Below are 21,937 nucleotides of genomic sequence, written 5' to 3' on the forward strand. Positions count from 1 at the left end.
TATGTTTATAAAATCTTTTAATATTTTATTACATTAAATTACATTAAACTTGGTTTTTATTTGGGCCCAGAGTAGGCATTAACATTTATTGATTAACTTTTTTCTTTTAGATGTTAATTGTAGATGACACATTTTATAACTTTAAATATATCTCAAGGGTGCCCAGGTGGCTTAGTCAGGTAAGTATCCAACTTGGGCTCAGGTCATGATCTCACAGTTCATAGGTTCCAGCTCCATTTCGGGCTCTGTGCTGATAGTGCAGGGTCTGCTTGGGATTCTCTCTCTCTTCCTCTCTCTGCCCCTCCCCCACTTGTATTTTTTCTCTCTCTCCCCCCAAATAAATAGATAAAACTTAAAATTAGAAAAAATATATCTCAAAATGTTTTTGGTAGAGAATATCTGCCCAATTAGGTTGAATCACTATATGTTTTTAAAATTTTTTGTGAAAAATGTATGCAAATACTTTTTTTAAAAGTGTGTATTTATCTTGAGAGAGGAAAAAAAGCATGAGCAGGGGAGGGGCAGAGAGAGGGGCGAGCAAGAATCCCAAGCATGCTCTGTACTGTTAGTGCAGAGCCCAATGGAGCCTCACAGAGCCCCATGTGAGGCTCAAACTCATGAACTGTGAGATCATGACCTGAGCCAAAGTTGGACGCTTAACCGACTGAACCCCCCAGGTGCCCCACCCCGCAAATATTTAAAAAAAAAAATCATATGTTAGCTTTTTTTTGGCTTTGCCTCCCCCCCCCCCACCTTACTTAGGTTTGTTTGTTTATTTATTATGAAGTATAGTTGACATCTAATATTGGTTTCAGGGGTATAACACAGTGACTTGACATCTATATACATTATATAGGATCCATCAGGATGAGTCTAGTCACCGTATAAAGTTATTATAATATTAATGACTATGTATTCCTATGAGTCTATTTTGGTTAGTTTTGTTTGTCTTGTTTTTTAGATTCCACAGGTAAGTGAAACCATGTGGAATTTGACTTTCCCTGTCTGACCTATTTCACTTAGCATAACACATGTGCTGGCAAATGGCAAAATTTTATTGTTTTTCATGGCTGAGCAATCGTATTCTTTATGATTACATCTTCTTTATCCATTCATCTATCAGTGGACACTTAGATGTCTTCCATATCTTGGCTATTGTAAATAATGGTGCAGTAAATATAGGAGTGTGTACATCTTTTTAAATCAGTGTTTTTGTTTTCTTTGGGTAAATCCCCAGGAATGGAATTGATGGATCATACGGTAGTTCTGTTTTTTACTTTTTGAAAAATCTCATACTGTTTTCCAGAGAGGCTGCACCAATTTACGTTACCATCAACAGTGCAAAAGAGTTCCCTTTTCTCTACATCCTTGCCAATACTTTTTATTTCTTGTCTTTTTGATACTAGCTATTCTGACTTGTGTGAGGTAATATCTTATTGTGGTTTTGATTTGCGTTTCCCTGATGAGTGATGTTGAGCATTTTTTTTTTTTAATTTTTTTTTCAACGTTTATTTATTTTTGGGACAGAGAGAGACAGAGCATGAACGGGGGAGGGGCAGAGAGAGAGGGAGACACAGAATCGGAAACAGGCTCCAGGCTCTGAGCCATCAGCCCAGAGCCCGACGCGGGGCTCGAACTCACGGACCGCGAGATCGTGACCTGGCTGAAGTCGACGCTTAACCGACTGCGCCACCCAGGCGCCCCAGATGTTGAGCATTTTTTAATGTCTGTTGGCCATCTGGACATCTTCTTTGGAAAAATGTCACTCAAGTCCTCTGCACATTTTTAAAATCAGAGTTTTGTTTTTTGGTGTTGAGTTGTTAGGGGTTCTTTAGACATTTTGGCTATTAATTTCTTATTCGATACATCATTTATAAATATCTTCTCCCATTCAGGAGATTGTCTTTTTGTTTTGTTGATTGTTTCCTTCTCTGTGCAAAAACTTTTTGGTTTGATGTAGTCCTTGTTGTTTAATTTTGCTTTTGTTACCCTTACCTGAGGAAACAGATCCAAAAACTAATGCTCAAATATCCTAGAGTTTACTGCCTATAGTTTCTTTAAGGAGTTTTTTGGTTTCAGGCATTACATTTAGTTCTTCAATCCATTTCGAGTTTATTTTTGTATACGATGAAAGAAAGTGAATTCTTTTGTGTGTAGCTAGCTATTCAGTTTTCCCAGCACTATTTATTGAACACAGTGTCTTTTATCCATTGTATATTCTTTCCTTCTTTGTTGTAGAATGATCATTTAATTGTGGGTTTATTTCTGTGCTCTGTGTTCTGTTTCATTGATTTATGTGTGTACTTTTGTGCCAGTACCACACTACTTTGATTACTATAGCTTTGTAGTATAGTATGAAATCTGGCAGTGTGATACCTCCAGCTTTGTTCTTTTTTCTTAAGATTGATTTATTTATATGTGGTCTTTTGGTTCTATACGTCCTTATGACCATTACTTGGAAGTCTTTATCAGGTAGATTGTTTATCTTTCTTTTGTTCGATGCTTTCTTTGAGGTTGTTTTTTTTTTCCCCCTATTTGGGACATATTCTTTCTCATTTTTTCTGTGTTTATTTCTATGTATTTGGTAGTCTGCTCTGTTTCCTGGTCTTGAAGGTAGTATCCTTATGTAGAAGGCATCCTACTGGCACCAGAAGCGAAATCTCTCCTGCTCACTAGAACCAGGTACTCCAGGGGTGTCCCGTGTGTGGGTTGTATGTGCCCTTCTGTCGTGACAGGGCCCTGACTCCTGTCAGGGGCACTGGTGGGCAGGGCGGGTGGGAGGATCAACGGACCCAGTGGTGTGGCTACAGCTGCTGGGGACGTGCTTGTGGGTGGAGTTAGCCTCTGCTGTAGCTGGCTCTAGGGCTTGGCTGTGACTGCTGTGCATGTGCTGGTAGGTGGGGTTGACCCTTCCCCCTTCTCCTTGGGTAGGAGTTTCTTTACAGGGTTGTCAGTCCCGGCCTGGGCTTACCTGCTGGGTATAGCATGTGGGAAGCCACTTTGGAGGAGCACCTGATGGGGTGGGCAGGTTGGACGGGCTGAGTCCACAGGGTGATGCTGGGGCTCAATGAGTGGTACTAGCAAGGTGGAGAGAGAGTGTTTGGAAATTGTATCTGCCAGGGAACAAGAAAAATGATGCTTACTAGTGCTTCCATTCCCAGAGAAAGTTCCTCTTCTCCTCTGATACACACACTAAGATTAATACATCTCCTCCTGTATGGACCAAGTGCTTTTTTTTTTTTTTTTTTCTTTTTTTAGTGTTGTTTGTTTTTGAGAGAGAGTGCATGCACACAAGTCGGGAGGGGCAGAGAGAGAGAGGGGGAGACACAGAATCCAAAGCAGGCTCCAGGCTCTGAGCTGTCAGAGCCCTAGGTGGGGCTAGAACTCACAGGCCACGAGGTCATGACCTGACCTGAAGTCAGAGGTTTAATCAACAAGCCACCCAGGTGCCCCTGGACCAAGTGCTTTTGAAATCTGTTATCTTTGTGCTGTGTCTTGGAGTAAGATTGCTCACAAGCCCTTTAAGAGTAGAGTCTTGGGGCACCTGGTGGCTTAGTTGGTTAAGTGACTGGCTCTTGATTTCAGCTCAGGTCTCGAGCTCATGGTTGGTGAGTTTGAGCCCCACCTTGAGCTCTGTGCTGATGGTTTGGAGCCTGCTTGGGATTCTCCCTCTCCCTTTCCCATTGCCCTTCCCTGCTCGCGTGAGCACTATCTTTCTCTCTGTAAATAAACATTAAAAAAAAAACAAAACAGAGTCGAGTCTTGGTTTCCTAACCCTCCAGCTCTCCAGCTCTCCTGGAGTTCTGCTCCTTTTCTATGTCCTTTTCTGGTGGCTGGTCTTCCTGGTGCACATCTCCAGGGCAGGCAGGGCTGCTCGGTGTGGGCCTTGAACCCATGGCTACTCAGGGAAGACCTGTGCCTCGTGATGTCTCTTCCTCCTGTTGGTCACCGTGTTTAGGGCTTGGTTCCTGAGCCAACCTGGTCTTTGCCCCTCCTACCCTTATTTATGTGGCTTTTCCTTTATATCTTTAGCTCTGTTCTTCTAGGTCATCAGGCTGCTCTCAGAGGACCTGTTCTGTATTTAATTGCAGCCTTGGTGTATCTGTGGAAGGAGTGAACTCAGGATCCTCCTACTCCATCATCCTTCTCTCCTAGCTTTGATGCAGAAGAAATGTACATTAGTCCCTCTTCCCCCAAAGAAACCAAACAAGAAGGATACTTTTCTTAAAATAACCATTAGACCCTTAAAAACAGATTCCAAAGTTTTATTTCATTGTATTTGGTAAATTATAACATGCGTAATTGTTTTGAATTTAATTTAATTTTATTTTTTTCAACGTTTTTTTTTTTTTAATTTTATTTTTGGGACAGAGAGAGACAGAGCATGAACGGGGGAGGGGCAGAGAGAGAGGGAGACACAGAATCGGAAACAGGCTCCAGGCTCCGAGCCATCAGCCCAGAGCCTGACGCGGGGCTCGAACTCACGGACCGCGAGATCGTGACCTGGCTGAAATCGGACGCCTAACTGACTGCGCCACCCAGGCGCCCCTAATTTTATTTTAAAATAATTCATAGATACTGATTTTTCCCTGATGTATGATACACTTTTAAATTCTCAGGTAAGATTTATTACACAGCTATTGTATAGCTAAGAAGGAATTAAGATTCAGAGATTTTTACTGGCACTTTAATACGGCATACCATTAAGAAGTAGCACATTGTATTATAAACCAGAAATACCCCGAATTGAACCAACACTAGTGCAAATCCTGTTTGTAACATAGATTAATAAACACTGGTGTGGCAGAAATGGTGTAGGTATTTAAAATTTTTTCCTCCTAATTTTTTTAAATATTTACATATTATTATTATTTTTTTTTAATTTTTTTTTTCAACGTTTTTATTTATTTTTGGGACAGAGAGAGACAGAGCATGAACAGGGGAGGGGCAGAGAGAGAGGGAGACACAGAATCGGAAACAGGCTCCAGGCTCTGAGCCATCAGCCCAGAGCCTGACGCGGGGCTCGAACTCACGGACCGCGAGATCGCCGGACGCTTAACCGACTGCGCCACCCAGGCGCCCCTACATATTATTTTTTAATGTTTATGCTTGAGAGAGAGAGAAACAGAGTGTGAGTGGGGGAGGGGCTGAGAGCGAGGGAGACACAGAGTCTAAAGCAGGCCCCAGGCTCTGAGCTGTCAGCACTGAGCTGATGTGGACCTTGAACTCACAGACCCCGAGATCATGACTTGAGCCGAAGTTGAACTCCCAACCAACTGAGCCACCCAGGCGTCCCTCCTCCTAATTCTTTATATAATTTTATCCAACTTAGTCTTAAATAACTAATCTTCTACATCAGCAAAAGTTGGAAAAAATTGTAGAAATGTGAGCTTAGAATTATATAGCCTTTTATTTAACATGTTTACTATTTGGTAGAAAAGTTAGTAGGATTATTTTAGATAATATAACCTTCATTCATATTTACACTGAGATTAATTTCATTTATTGGTTACTTTGTATAATAACTGTGTATTCCAGTAAGTACTTTTCCTCTTGAATCTCCATGTGAAGAGGCATAAATTAGATTAGGTCTTGTCTTAACAGGTGGTTAAGAAATAACTGGCTAATGATAACTAGTGATAACCTATCACCCTTTGAGTCCATGACTTAACTGAAAAATTTTAGTAAGCCCCTTTTGCCAAATGGTATGAGCCCTGGTGCTAATGCATTTTATAAAACTATGCTGACAGGTAACATTGTTCAAATAATCATATATTTTTAATTTGTGGATTTTGTAATTTTAATATTTAAATAAATATTTAAAGTTTAGCTTAGGAAAGTTAACTTTGATGATTAGGACTACTCTATTGTTTAACCCATGGAGTCATTCCATTTATTCTGTACAGCTCCAAAGTACATAACTAGATTTTATTCACTTACCAAAATCTTTTCAGCCTCTGCTGTGTCAGTGCGTCCAGGCACTAGGAATACAGTGGTTTAGCCCATAGGACATGGTTTCTGCCTTCTTAGAATTTATAGTCTAATGGAGGATAGCAAATTAGGATAGGTTTAGTTGCCATAATAAAAAACTTAATGTGGCTTAGACAAGATAGAAATCTATTTCTCTCATGGAGTATCTGGATATGGCTCCATTGTTAAAGACTAGGCTTACTGCTTTTGCTATTTCCTGAGATGTTGCCTATTTTACCTTGTCCAGATGGCTCACTACCACTGTCTGCTTTCTAACCAGTAGAAAAGGGTGAAGGGATGGGCATGCCCCTTGCCTGTAAGAGTATAACTTAGAAGTCCAGTACCTTCCCTCTGTTCACATCCCATTGGCCTGAACTGAGTCATGTGGCCACACACCTTACTGCAAGGGAGTCTGGGAAATGTAGTCTTTATTCTGGATGGCCTTGTATCTAGGTAATGAGCGTTCTATTTCTACAGAAGGAAGAGAGAACAGATAGTGAGGGATAGCCTCTGTAACAGAGGAAACTGAAGTCAAAGTAATCACACAAGTTAAAATTGTAGCTGTGTAAGTACTACAAATGGAGACAGAATATGAAGGGGGAATTGATGTAAATAGGAAACTGAGGAAGTCTCTGAGAAAGTGAGAATATTGAAGAATACTATCAAAGAGGGTGGGAGGGGGATAGCTATAATAATGCTCAAATAACATTAATAAATAAAACTTATTGTATAACTATTAGGTGTCTAAGTGCTTGCCAGTTTATAACATTTTGCTAATGTCAGGATAACCGTGCATGGTAGTTCTTAGTAACTTCATTTTGCAAATGAGGAGGCTGAGGTTTCAGGAGAAGTGACTCATTTTGTAGCTGCTTTTAAGCAGGTATATATGCCAGGCACTGGGCTAATTCTTTACTTTCATTTTGTCATTTACTCCTTACAACAATCCTCAAAGTTAGGTCTGATTATTATCCTATTTTGCACTAGGAATGTAAGGTTTGGGCTTGACCAAAGTCACAGAGCTGGTAAGTGGCAAAGCCAGTACTCAAACCTAGATCTTTCTGTTTCCAAATCTTGTGCGCCTATCCTGCTTGCTGCCTTCTTATAATGCTTAACTGCCTTCAATATGAGCAGCATCTGGGGGCATCTAGGTGGCTCAGTCGGTGAAACATCCAACTTTGGCTCAGGTCATGATCTCATGGTTTGTAGGTTTGAGCCCCACATTGGGACATGTGCTGACAGCTCAGAGCCTGCAGCCTGCTTGGAATTTTGTGTCTCCCTCTCTCTCTGCCCCTCCCCTGTGTGTGCGTGCTCTTTCTCTCTCTCACAAATAAACATTAAAAAAAAATTTTTTTTTTAATTTTTTTTCAACATTTATTTATTTTTGGGACAGAGAGAGACACAGCATGAACGGGGGAGGGGCAGAGAGAGAGGGAGACACAGAATTGGAAACAGGCTCCAGGCTCTGAGCCATCAGCCCAGAGCCTGACGCGGGGCTCGAACTCACGGACCGCGAGATCGTGACCTGGCTGAAGTCGGACGCTCAACCGACTGCGCCACCCAGGCGCCCCCCAAAATTTTTTTTTTTTTAAATATCAGCAGCATCTAGCCCCAGAGGGCTATGTCCTTGGATGTAGATTTGGGCTCAATATGTGTGAGGAACTTCCTGAAAACTAAAACTATAAAAAAATAGAATTAGTGACTTTAAACTCATAGATGATATTTAAAGAGATGCTTAAAAAGAAATATTTTTACTGTGATTTTAGAGGATATTAATATATAAGGTAAATTGTTCGAATTTTATGAGGTCTTTACTCCTGAGAGCCTATGATTCTTTGAACATAAGTGTGTCATAATTTTTTTATTTTTTTATTAAAAAAAATTTTTTTTTTAACGTTTATTTATTTTTGAGACAGAGACAGAGCATGAATGGGGGAGGGTCAGAGAGAGAGGGAGACACAGAATCGGATGCAGGCTCCAGGCTCTGGGCCATCATCAGCCCAGAGCCCGACGCGGGGCTCGAACTCACAGACCGTGAGATCGTGACCTGAGCTGAAGTCGGACACTTAACCAACTGAGCCACCCAGGCGCCCCAAGTGTGTCATAATTTAAATACTATGTATATTTCTATACATCAGTAATTTGATGAAATTATTACACAGTAAGTATACAGATAATAAAATAAAAAAGATGAGTTTGAGTTGTACCACGGTATTTGAACTTTGCTCATGGAAAAATTTTAAAACAATTTGAAACATGAATTATTTTACTTGTATTTTTAGCATGTTTGTAAGGCACTTCAAGAACTATATAGGGTTAACTGTTCAGCCGAAGATGTTTTCAACTTGGATTCTAGCACCGAGGAAAAATTTAGCCGCCATCTAATATTTCAGCTCCATGATGCGGCATTTAAAGATAACATTCATGTTGGTAAGTACACCATTTTTTAAAAAGTCAAGGAATTCTATTAAAATTTCATATTTTCCTTTACCTCTTAAAGTTTTGTAAATACTTGCCAGGTTTTAGGGTTCTTACCTATCCTGAATAACGAAATGTGGCTTTTCACATCTTCAGGATCTCCTTTAGTTCTAGACCTACCTTCCTGTTCTAGACACATTTTAGACACATTAACCTCCTCAGGATATCCTTGGCATTAGTGCCTCTTGCTAGACATTTTGGGATGGCCGTCCCTTGCCTGGGACTGGTTTCTGCTACAACAGGAGTCCTTTCAGAACTTTTCTGGGTAATGCATTGGAGGCCTAATTCAGGTCTTATCCTTGATGCCTCAGATCTGTATCTGTCCTTCACTTCAGCCTTGCCTTAGTCTTCGTTTTCGGTACATGAGGATGAGGCTGGGGCTCCAGGCCACGTCCGAAGAGACTTTTTTATTGGTTGCTGCTCCAGGCGGACCCTCAAGATTGGGAAGGTGTCTACGTATGGAAGCCTGAGAGTGCAAGGGGGGTGTGTGTCTGGGACTGGATGTTTAGAGACACAGGCCCAGGTATAAAATGAAGTCAGTCTATAGAGGAACAAATTAGGCAGGGGGAAACACTGAAAACCAAGGTCTGAATAGAAGCCCCAGTCCTGAGTGTTTATCAAAGCAGCGATAGAGCTAGTATTTTGAGGTCTAAATGGCAGATGATTAACTGAAGTTCAAGTAATAGGTAATCTGTTTCAGAACTACAGGTGTCTGATAGTTTAGGGGCACCTAGAATAAAAGGCATGAACATAGTCACTCGAGGACTGGCATAGAAGTCAGGAACCTAACTCAGATTAGACCAAAGCTAGATCACGGTGACCTCGTTTGCTATGTCTGAGGGGCTCCTATTATCTCCCTGTTTTCCGTTGCATAGTTGGACATTCCATCTCTTTGTTTCAGCCCTCAGGTATTAATAATTGTAGAATCTATCCTTGTCCCTCTGTTCACTCTGTCCGTAACCTTGGCAATCATCTACTGTCATGGCTTTGATGACCATCTGTGTGTTGATGACTCTTAAGTCTTCATCTTCAGCCAAGATTGTCCTCTTTGATGCCAGACCCTATAAAGCCAGCTGCCTATTAAACATTCCCTTGTAGATATGTCACACCCATCATCCGTAAACCGGACTCCTCATTTTTTTCCTAAATTTGCCCTTTCTCCTGTGATACATGTACCAGTGAGTAGTATCTACCATCTACCCAACTACCCGAGTGAAAATGTTGGTGTCATCTTTGAGCTCTGTTTTCTCTCAGCATGCATACTTAGCAAGCTGGAGTGAGCTGATTCTACCACTTGGATGCTTCAGACCCTTCAAGGATTGCTCGATGCCATCAGGATGACTTCTAGATGTCTTCCTTTACACAGATCCCCACTGTGCTCTAGCCTTCTCTCATACCACGTGACCCTTGTAGTGTAAACCCTGACAGTGTTTGGTTTTGTTGTAATGCAACTGCCTGACTTAAGCTTTGATTCCTGAGGCTCGCATTTCAAAGTGGCATCCATTTCAAAGACCGCTATCTCAATAGCACTCCCCAGACTGAGACACTTTTGATTCAGAAATCTTGGTTGATTTCATTAACTGACATTTTGGGCCACTAGTTTTCTTTTCCTTGCTTTAAATTCCTGCTCTTTTATTTTTTACATTAAAAAAAAATGTTTATTCATTTATTTGAGAGAGAGCATGTGTGAGCAGGGGAGATGCAGAGAGAGAAGGAGAGAGAGAATTCCTAAGCAGGCTCCGCGCTGTCAGTATGGAGCCTGACATGGGGCTTGATCCCACAAACCCTGAGATCAAGAACTGAGCCAAAATCGAAGGTTGGACATTGAACTGATTGAGCCACCCAGGTGCCCCTGCTCTTATACTTTATATCCACTAACAAGGTGTGAGCCTGGGAAACCCTAGGCCTCTGACCCCAAGCCCACTAAAAGCAGAAACCCCTTGCCTGTGCATGCTTTCTCCACCTTGCCGTGTGGCCCCAGGTGTCGTGGGCAGTTTTCAGATCTTGAAAGTAATAGACCTTTATTTTTCTTCAAAGTTTCTTGATAGTTGTTACCGAAAGGCGTCTTGCAGTCGTAACAAGAACCCCAAGCCCAGTCCAAGCACCATTTGTTGTTGATGAAATGCTGAGACCGGCACAGAACAGCCCTTCTCACTCTGACCTTTACTTAGCTCCTGCGGGGGCCACATTTTCTCAAGTCCCTGTGCCTTTGCACATTTTGATGCTGCTGTCTGAAATGACATACTCCAATTATGTGGTCTCTTAAGACCCAGTGTAGATATCATCAGATGAGAAGCCATGCCTGTCACATCTCAAACGCTGAGACTCTGGGTTATGGACAGCCCAGTGCTTATCACATTCACCACTTCCTCATGTAATTTTCTGTCGTCTTTATGTTTCACTGAATGTTTCCTTAGGGCAGGGACTGCTTGTTTTTTTCTTTTTCTTTTTTTTAATTTATTTTGAGAGAGAGAGAGAGAGAGCGCGCACACGCATGCACACAAGTGGGGGAGGGGCAGAGGGAGAGAGAATCCCAAACAGGCTCCAGCTGTCAGCTTGGGGCCCGATGTGGGGCTTGAACTCACGAACTGTGAGATCATGACCTGAGCAGAAACCAAGAGTTGGACACTTAACCTACTGCACCACCCAGCGCCCCAAGGACTGTTTCTTATTCGCTGTTTATTTCCAGAGTTCGTACATAATCATATCTTTATCACTATTTGTAAGCTAGTAGTAGCCAGCCACAGCAATAAAACAGAAGTAGGCATTTGATAAGTATTTGCCGAATGAAAAACTATTCAGTGGGCTCTACGGTCAGGGTATGGGGGCAGAGCCTTCAGCAAGATATTTCCTTGATTCTGTGGACTCCTCATAGTCTGCTGCATGGCTCCCAGCCACAAGGCTAAAAGTGGAGATTGGTTGCTAGGGAAGAAGGGAGAGTAGAAATTTGTCAGGGAATTAGCAGTCGCTGCTACAGATGTCTTCTGAAAGCAGATTGCCTTCAAGCTGGCTTTAAACCTGATTCCGTGGCATAAACTAAGTAAAAAGTGCTTTACTGTCAGAACAGCATACACAAAAGTGTGGAGGTACCTTGGGGGAACAGAGGGGGTCTGAAGCTCCTTTTCTCTAAAATTATGAACCGCCAGAACCAGAGATGCAAGGATGAAGAAATTAGTCCAAAATTTGCCCTTCATTTCCCATCCCTCCATGGATGTTTTGGTGACGTTTCTAGTTCCTGTCGTCAGCCTTTCGTAAAGTAGAATTAGAGTGAGTGTAAAAGAGCACAGAATGTTCGCAAAATGTGTAAATTTGATCTGCCTAAACTACACCTCTGCCAGCCTGCCATAGGACCCGAAATTCCTATGATTGACACGTTCTTTCGAGGTATTCCCAGCCAGTAAAATTCCTGTCCCCATAGTAATGATGAGGGCGAGGGTGATAAGATTGGGGAAGGGAAGTAGAAAGCAGAGTAGTTGCTGGAAGCCTGTGTTGGAATTCATGCTGGTGATACTGTCCTTGTATCCTGGCCACGTTAGCTCCCTGCCAAAGGTTTTTAAAGGCCTACCTGGCCTGCTTAGCGCTCCCTTTGCAAGTCGTTCTAGAACCATGCCTTCTGTCAAGTAGATGTTATCTTACATTTCCAGGAACATTAACTTTATTAGTTTATGTTTGTACTGCTTTGTTGTTTTTTGATACATCGTGATTTCTTTTTACTCGGTGTTTACCCTTATTTGCCTCATTCCAGAGATAATCACATCTGTATATCATTGCAAGGATCAGATGCTTTTGCTTTCATTTTGATGTATAGCGTTTTATGAGCTACTGGATTTGTTTCATTGAGTAGAGAGTAAATCATTAATTTGGAGAAAGAGAATTTTGAAGTCAGAGCATGTGTGTTACACGATTTCAGGGTAAATAAAGTGACAAACCCAGACAATACCAATATTAGAAATTAAATTTTTTTTCTTAAAACACTGCCTTTCTCCAGTATTCATATACATGAAACACCTTAACCAAGTTATTGCTTGATTTTTATGGTGTAAATAACATACAAGAGTTAAAGAAGTTCTAGATTTGCCATATCATCTTTTCTAGGTAGAGATAGGACCGCTAATGGTTAGAGCTCTTTGTGGCACCTGGGTGGCTCAGTCGGTTAAGCATCCGACTGTTGATTTCCGCTCAGGTCATGCTCTCCTGGTTCGTTGGATCAAGCCCCATGTTGGGCTCTGCGCTGATAGCACAGAGCCTTCTTGGGATATTCTTTCTCTCTCTCTCTCAAAAAAAAATAAACTTAAAAAAATAGAGCCCTTAGAGTAAGTATTGAAATCTATGTATTTAATTGCTTTCGATCTGGACTTTACTTATGATGCCACAGCCCGTCCGGTGACCAGTTATAGGGAGAAGCCGGAGGAGCAACGACTTTGGAACCGCTGGCTGCAAATGTCACGATTCTTAGGGCATATCATGACAGGTAAAGGCGAGAGCGTGAGCTCCAGAGAAGTTTGCTGACATCCTGACTCAAGGGGAGTGCGGCCGAGGTTCTCGTGGTATTTCTGGGCATTATCTTGGCAGCATTGTTTATGCATAAAAACCTTCCTTCCATTCTTTAATCCGTCGACGGTCAAGATAAGTTTTACTCAATTTGTATTAGCAAAAGTGGTGCTGGGACACCTGGGTGGCTCAGTCAGTTAAGCGTCCGACTTTGGCTCAGATCGGGATCTCATGGTTGGTGGGTTTGAGTGGGGGTTGGTGGGGTTGGGCTCTGTGCTGACAGCTCAGAGACTGAATAAACATTAAAAAAGAGTTTTTAAAAAAAGTGGTGCTTTCTTGGTGACGGTACGTTAGGCTCAGGCTCATGCTAGCAACGTCAACACATCTTCTCAAACTGACCTTCCCTTCTAAGATGATCTGTTTATTGTGACCTCATGCTACCCTGTCGGTGGGAATCGAAAAAGTATAAAGATTGCATAAAGAGGAAGGAAGTAACAAGAGAAGCACGTTACAGTTGGTAATAACAACTCAGTTTTAAAACCAGAAGTAAAAAAAAAAGAAGCCTTACTGTATAAAATTGTCATGTGGAGATTTGTGCCTAGATCTTATACTTTGTGGAAAAGCAGAGTTAGATTAATCATAATACTTTTTTTTTTTTTTTTTTTTTTAGGTAATTTTGTGAGAAAAATATTGCAGCCTGCTTTTCACTTAATTGCCAGTGAAGACGATAGTATTTCAGAGAAAACGGGCCATGGGTTTTCCCATTTTTCTGAAACCCCAATTAAACAAGGAATTTCCTTTGGCAAAATGTCCCCAGATCAGGATGGAGGAGAGAGCTGGACGTTGAATTCAGAGGAACTGGAGAGGCTGGGGTCAGCTAAGCAAAGCAGTCCTGATCTTTCATTTTTAGTTGTGAGGAGTAACACAGGAGAAAAGCAACTTTTTGTAGACCTGGGTAAGTAAAGCTGGCAGCTGTCCGCTGGACTGTCCCCTTGTACTCCTCTGAGAGACCAGTCGGTGCCCACGTGTCACTCTGCTTGGGATTCTTCCTACTGCCACTGCTCCATGGTGACCGTAGAATCACCAGCAGACTGTGATCAGTGAGCTAAGGTGCTGGAACTCTGCCTGGCTTCCATTCAGAGATCGTAGAGAGGCCCCGTGGGACAAAAGCCCCAGACCGGCCTGAGTTCCAAAAAGAAAATGGTTGTGGCTGCCGCTACTTCTGAAACGTCTAGAGACTTGTGTCAGGAGAGTCTTAATAGGGGACAGTTGCCCCAGCACTCTCCAGCACCGGTGAGAAGTTTCATAAGATGAGATAAACATTAGAGCCCCTGGGTGGCTCAGTCAGTTAAGCGTCTGACTCTTGGTTTTGACTCTGGTCATGATCTCGCAGTTTCACGGGTTCGAGCCCTGCATCCGGCTCCACGCTGCCAGTGGAGAATCTGCTTCGGATTCTGTGTCTCCCTCCCTCTGTCTCTCTCTGTCCCTCCCCTACTTGCGCTGCCGTGTCTGTCTCTCTCAAAATAAGTAAATAAACTTAAAAAAAAAAGTTAAAAACAGACACAATATAAAAATGGTACTTTTATGTGGCAAAATGAGGCGGTTGTTTTCTCCACTGAAGAGCTTTGCCGTTAGTGGCAGCGGCCATTTCTTCAGCCGCCTCACTGTGGTCAAACTAGCAGCTGCTTTAACTGTGCTCTCTCCTACCCTACTTGCTTCTGGTCGGTGAACCTGAAGGTGTATGAAGCACGGGGCGAGACTGTAGTCTGTTTAGGTAACACATAGGCCGATCGGGACCCATTCAGCCAGCTCCAGTCTGATGAAAGAAGCCTCATTTAAAAAAAAATTTTTTTTTAATGTTGATTTATTTTTGAGAGACAGAGACAGAGTGCAAGCAGGGGAGGGGCCAAGAGAAAGGGAGACACAGAATCCGAAGCAGGCTCCAGGCTCTGAGCTGTCAGCACAGAGCCCGACAGGGGGCCCAAACCCACCAGCTGGGAGATCATGACCTGAGCCCAAGTCGGACACTTTGGTGACTGAGCCACCCAAGCTCATTTTTCTATTGTGGCCTCCGCTTGCGATTTGAAAGCCGTGAAGAGCACGTTTATGCGTTGCGTGTCAGAGCAACCGAGAGAGCTGCAGTGTCCACGGGCTGAGGGAAGTTAGGTTTAACTTGTAGGCAGGATTATCAAGGCAGCCAGGCCAAGAGGGGGGGCAGTGTCTTGATGCATTCCATATCTCTCTGGCTACCCTGACAGCCGAGCGCCCAAATTTGGAAATACAGTCAGATAAGGGCAATGCCCTGGTTCGGGTGTGAACAAGCACGAGTTAGGAGTAGAGGGGCATTCTTCCAAATGACAAGTTTTGTCTTGTTAGCAGACTGTTCTCTCCAGGTCATGCTAGCATGCAGTAAAATAGGGGAGACTGCCGAACAGGAAGTGACTCGGGGCGGGGCTGGGGGGTGGGGGTGCGGCATAGCTGATCTCTATGCTCCACCTCTACCCCAGTAAAAGACACAAACAGAATACCCCAGTTTGTGACAGCCTTAAAAGTTAGTTTCCTGAACTAGCAAGGAAATTTCTGTGATCTGCTTGAAAGAAATATTTCAGGCCTCTGCCTAGAATTATTGATGCAGCAAAGAGGACATTCCTTAAGGCATCTGTTGAAAGGTCAGAGATTTAATAGTAAGTTTTTGAGGAAACTTTTTTATTGAAGTAAAACATTCAGAGCCACGAGTGACTGGTGAGTGCCCAGGTCAATGGATTATCACAAAATGAACATACCCTTGTCACCACACCACCCTAGGCAAGAAATAGAAGGTTATTGGGATTCCCGAACCTCCTCTATGTTTCTTCTAGGAAGTACCCTTCCTCCTCCCCACAGGTAACCAGTAATCCATCCTCTAACACTGTAGATTAGTTTTGCCTATTTCCGAGCTTTTTAAAAAATGCTTATTTATTTTGAGGGCGAGAACACGCTCGATAGGGGAGGGGCAGAGAGAGAGGGGCAGGGAAAGAATCCTGTGAGTGGGGGCTCGAACTCACGAACTGTGAGATCATGACCTGAGCCAAAATCAAGAGTCAGATGCTTAACTGACTGAGCCGCCCAGGCACCCCTGAAATTTTTATTATTGGAATCATAGTACTTATGGCTTGCCTTTTCACTCTGTTATTGGTGTCTTTGATGAACAAAAGTACCTTTAAATAGTGGTAGTCTGATTTATCAAATGTTTTCCTCTTAGTGCTTCTTGTATCTTGTTAAATCTTTTGCTATCTCCACTTATGAAGATATGCTCCTAGTTACCTTCTAGAAGACTTATATTTTTACCTTTTATACTTAGATCTACAATTCACTTGGAATGGATTTTTGCTTATCGTGTGAAGAGGAGTCAAGATTGTGTTTTTTTTTCCTGTATGAACATCTGTTTGTCTCAACACTATTTGTTGAAATAACTGTCCTTTACCTAAAAGGACATCTTTGTCATAAGTCAAGCGTCTATCTATGATCTTTTTCTGGATTATGTTCTGCTCCATTGTTGTATTGATCTATTTTTGTGCCAGTACCACTACTATCTTAATGTTGCTTTTTTATTTATTTTTTTTAATTAAAAAATTTTTTTTATTAGAGAGTGTATGCTAGTGGAGGAGAGGGGGAGAGAGAGAATCTTAAGCAGGCTGCATGCTCAGTGCAGAGCCTGAGGTGGAGCTCGATCCCGCAACCCTGGGATCATGACGTGAGCCAAAATCAAAAGTCAGATGGATGCTCAACTGACTGAACCACCCAGGTGCCCCTTAATGTGCCTTCTTAAAAAGTCTTGCTGTCCAGTAGAATAAGTCCACCATCTTTGTTCTTTGAAATTTCTTGGCTGTTCTTGACCGTTTGCACTTCCATTTAAATTTTAAAATCACTCTATCGGGTTACGTGCGCGCGCGCACACACACACACAGAACTAGAATTTTGATTTAGTTTGGATTGAGTCTATTGATCAACATTGACATTTTTACAATATTTAGTGTTCCGATTCATGAGCGTGGTTTGTCATTCCACTAACATCAATGTTCTCTAATTTCTCTCTGTGTTTTATAATTTTCTGAATAGAGAACTTGTACTCTTGGATTTATTCTAGATATTTGAATTTTTTTTTTTTTTTTTTTTTTTTTTTTGCTTAAACAACAAACATTTATTTCTCACAGTAGCAAGATTGGGGTACCAGTGTGGGTGGCTTCTGGTGAAGGTCCTGTTCCTGGTGTACAGATCCCTGTCTTCTCATTGTAGCCTTCCATAGCGGAGAGAGAGCACTGCTTGATTTTTGGATGTCTCCCTTCTTTGAGATTTTGGCACTAGAAAACCTCACTGCGTTAGCAGGTCTTCAGTAGTCTCAAACTTTTTTTCCTAATGGATTTCCCCAGGTTTTCTATTTATTTACAATAGGAGGGTTACCCACAAATTGAACAGAATTCGATTTCTGTTTCTGGATGTGGCATTCTTCCAGGCCAACTCTACTCTATTTTAATTTATACATTGATTTTATTTTGTTTACAGCTGGTTGAAAATAATTCTTATTCTCATTTTTATTTTTGTTTACATGAAGGTGATTTTTTTTCACCCTCATTTTTTAAATTGAGGTATAACTGACATACCACATTTAATTAGTTCCAGGTGTATAACATAATGATCTGATATTTGCACATATTGCAAATTGATTACCACAGTAACTCTCATTAACCTCCATCACCATACATACAATAGAGTTGTTTTTCATATGATGGGAATTTCTAAGATGTACTCTCTTAGCAACTTTCAAATATGCAATATAGTGTTATTCACTATATTTGTCCTGCTGTACATTACATCCCCATGACTTATTTATAACTGAAGTTTGTGTCTTTAGACTCCCTTTATCCATTGGCCCACCCCTGCCTCCCCACTTCAAGCAACCATCAGTCTGTTCTCTGTATTTATTAGCTTTTTTTTTTTCTAACTTTTTAGATTCTGTATATAAGCAATATGGTATTTGTCCTTCCCTGTCTGACTTATTTCACTTAGCATAATGCCTTTAAGGTCCATCTATGTTGTTGCAAATGGCAGGATTTGTATTTTTTTTTAATGGTTAAATATTCCGTTTCATAGACGTGCAGATTGTTTCCATATCTTGGCTATTGTAGATAATGCTGCAGTGAACATGGTGACCACATATCTTTTTGAATTAGTTTTGATTTTCTTCAGATAAATACCCAGAAGTGGAATTACTGGATCATACGGCAGTTCTATTTTTAATGTTTTGAGGAACTTCCATACTGTTTCCCACAGTGGCTGCACCAATTTACATTCCCACCAACAGTGCATGAAGGTTCCCTTTTCTCCACAGCCTCACCAACACTTGTTATTTCTTGTCTTTTTGAGACTAGCCATTTTGACAGGTGTGAGGCGGTATCTCATTGTGGTTTTGATTTGCATTTCCCTGATATTAGGGATGTTGCACATCTATTTATGTGGCCATCTGTATGTCTTTTTATGGAGAAACGTGGATTCAAATTCTGCCCACTTTATTTTATTATTTATTTAATTTTTTAATTATTTAAAATATAATTTATTGTCAAATTGGCTTCCATACAACACCCAGTGCTCATCCCAATGGGTGCCCTCCTCAATGCCCATCACCCACTTTCCCTCTCCCCCATCCCCCATCAACCCCCAGTTTATTCTCAGTTTTTAAGAGTCTCTTATGGTTTGCCTCCCTCCCTCTCTGTAACTTTTTTTTCCCCCTTCCCTTCCCCCATGGTCTTCTGTTAAATTTCTCAAGATCCACATATGAGTAAAAACATGAATCTGTCCTTCTCTGACTCATTTCACTTAGCATAATACCCTCCAGTTCCATCCATGTTGCTGCACGTGGCCAGATTTCATTTTTTCCATTGCCAAGTAGTATTCCATTGTATATATAAGTCACATCTTTATCCAGTTGTCAGTTGATGGACATTTAGGCCCTTTCCATAACTTGCCTATTGTTGAAAGTGCTGCTGTAAACATTGGAGTACATGTGCCCCTATGCATCAGCACTCCTGTATCCCTTGGGTAAATTCCTAGCAGTGCTATTGCTGGGTCATAGGGTAGTTTTTTTGAGGAACCTCCACACTATTTTCCAGAGTGGCTGCACCAGTTTGCATTCCCACCAGCAGTGCAAGAGGGTTCCCATTTCTCCACATCCTCACCAGCATCTATAGTCTCCTGATTTGTTCATTTTAGCCACTCTGAAGGGCATGAGGTGGTATCTCAGTGTGGTTTTGATTTGTATTTCCCTGAGGAGGAGGGACGTTGAGCATCTTTTCATGTGTCTGTTGGCCATCTGGATGTCTTCTTTGAAAAGTGTCTATTCATGTCTTCTTCCCATTTCTTCCCAGGATTATTTGTTTTTCGGGTGTGGAGTTTGATGAGTTCCTTATAGATTTTGGATACTAGCCCTTTATCTGATATGTCATTTGCAAATATCTTCATTTTTGCTTTTAATTCCCTTGCGTTTGATTGTGATTGCATTGAATGTGTAGATTGCTTTGGGTAGTATTGACATCCTAACAATATTTATTCTTCCAATCCACGAGCATGGAATGTTTTTCCATTTCTTTGTGTCTTCTTCAGTTTCCTTCATAAGCTTTCTATAGTTTTCAGCATAGAGATCTTTTACATCTTTGGTTAGGTTTATTCCTGGGTATTTTATGGTTCTTTGTGCAGTTGCGAATGGGATCAGTTTCTTTATTTCTCTTTATGTTGCTTCATTATTGGTGTATAAAAATGCAACCGATTTCTGTACATTGATTTTGTGCCCTGTACCTGTACATTGATTTTGACTTTGCTGAATTCATGTATCAGTTTTAGCAGACCTTTTGTGGTCTGTCAGGTTTTCCATGTAGAGTATCATGTTGTCTGCGAAAAGTAAAAGTTTATCTTTGCCAATTTTGATGTCTTTTATTTCATTTTGTTGTCTGATTGCTGATTCTAGGACTTCCAACACTATGTTAAACAACAGTGGTGACAGGACATCCCTGTCATGTTCCTGATCTCAGGGAGAAAGCCCTCTGTTTTTCCCCATTGAGGATGATATTAGCTGTGGGTTTTTCATAAATTGCTTTTATGGTGTTTAAGTATGGTCCTTCTATCCTGACTTTCTTGAGGGTTTTTATTAAGAAAGGATGCTGTATTTTGTCAGATGCTTTTTCTGCATCTATTGACAGGATCATATGGTTCTTTTCTTTTATTAATGTGATGTATTACATTGATTTGTGAATACTGAACCAGCCTTGCAGCCTGGGAATGAATCCCACTTGATCATGGTGAATAATTCTTTTTGTATGCTGTTGAATTAGATTTGCTAGTATCTTGTTGAGAATTTTTGCATTCATATTCATCAGGGATATTGGCCTGTAGTTCTCTCTTTTTGCTGGGTCTCTGGTTTGGGAATCAAAGTAATGCTGGCTTTATAGAATGAGTCCGGAAGTTTTCCTTCCATTTCTACTTTTTGGAACAGCTTGAGAAGGATAGGTATTAACTTTGCTTTAAATGTCTGGTAGAATTCCTCAGGGAAGCCATCTGGTCCGGGACTCTTACTTGTTGGCAGATTCTTGATAACTGTTGCAATTTCTTCACTAGTTATGGGTCTGTTCAAATTTTCTGTTTCTTCTCATTTGAGTTTTGGTAGTGTGTGGGTGTTTAGGAATTTATCCATTTCTTCCAGGTTGTCCAGTTTGTTGGCATATAATTTTTCATAGTATTCCCTGATAATTGCTTGTATTTCTGAGGGACTGGTTGTAATAAATCCATTTTCATTTGTGATTTTATCTATTTGGGTCTTCTCTATTTTCTCTTCGAGAAGCCTGTCTGCCCACTTTTTAATTAGGTTTCCTTTTTCTCTTGAGTTGTAGGAGTTCTTTATATATCTTGGCTAGTAACATCTAATCAGATCTATAATTTGCAAGTATTTTTTCCCATTCAGCATGTAACCTTAGTTTTGTTGCTGGTTTTCTTTCTCTGCAGAAACTTTTTACTTTGATGTAGTCCTGCTTATTTGTTTTTGCTTTTGTTGCCTTTGCTGTTGGTGTCAAATTTAAAACACCATCGCTGGGGTGCCTGGGTGGGTGGCTCGGTCAGTTGAACGTCCGACTCTTGATTTTGGCTCAGGTCATGATCCCAGGGTTGTGGGATTGAGTCCCACGCTGGGCTCTGTGCTGAGCATACAGCCTGCTTAAGATACATTCTCTCATTCTTTCTCTCTCTCCCCCTCTCTTTCTCTCTCTCCTCCTCTGCCCCTCTCTCCTGCTCGAGTTCTCTGTTTCTCTCTAAAATAAAAAACAAAAACAAATAAAAACCACACCGTTGCCAAGATCCAAAACCACTGGTTTTCTAAGACTTTTATGGTTTCAGGTCTTATATTCAAGTCTGTAATTCATTTCAAATTAAGTTATGGATATGGTGTGAGAAAGTAGTACAGTTTTATTATTTTGCACGTGGCTTTCCAGTTGCCCATCTCATTTCATTGGAGAGACTGTTCTTTATTGTATATTCTTGGCTCCTTTGCTGTAAATTAAATGAACATATACATACATGGCTTTATTTTCTTGCTTTCTGTTGTGTTCCATTGATTTATGTGCCTGTTTTTATTGCTGATATCATACTGTTTTGGTAAGTATGGCAGTGTGATATACTTTGAAATCAGGAAACATGGTGCCTCCAGGTTTATTCTCTGCCTGTGTTGCTTTGGCCATTCGGGATCTTTTGTAGTTCCATTCAAATTTTAGAATTCTGTGTTCAGGTCTGTGAAAAGTGTCACTGAAATTTTGATAGGGTCGGCACCAAATCGTAAATTGCCCAGGTATTATGGACATCTTAACAGTATTCTTCCAGTCTGTGAGCCTGGAATATCTTTCCATTTCTTTGTGTCCTCTTCAACTGCTTTCATGAGTGTTTAATACTTTTCAGAGTACAAGTCTTTCACCTCCTTGGTTACATT

General features: G+C 41.2%; 1 protein-coding gene across 4 annotated transcripts in view; it reads left to right on the forward strand.

Moving 5' to 3' along the window:
* PRIMPOL (primase and DNA directed polymerase) overlaps nt 1-21,937 on the forward strand; it is a 55,419-nt gene that overhangs the window by 11,493 nt on the left and 21,989 nt on the right. For all 4 annotated transcript variants that reach the window (XM_040489904.1, XM_040489903.1, XM_040489905.1 and 1 more), the window contains exons 5-6: nt 8,250-8,397; nt 13,607-13,891. In XM_040489904.1, coding sequence (XP_040345838.1) covers nt 8,250-8,397; nt 13,607-13,891 — 433 coding nt within the window. The remainder of the gene's footprint in view (nt 1-8,249; nt 8,398-13,606; nt 13,892-21,937) is intronic.

This window comes from Herpailurus yagouaroundi, unplaced genomic scaffold, assembly GCF_014898765.1.
Source record: "Herpailurus yagouaroundi ecotype Mexico unplaced genomic scaffold, PumYag 181, whole genome shotgun sequence".
Taxonomy (NCBI): domain Eukaryota; kingdom Metazoa; phylum Chordata; class Mammalia; order Carnivora; family Felidae; genus Herpailurus; species Herpailurus yagouaroundi.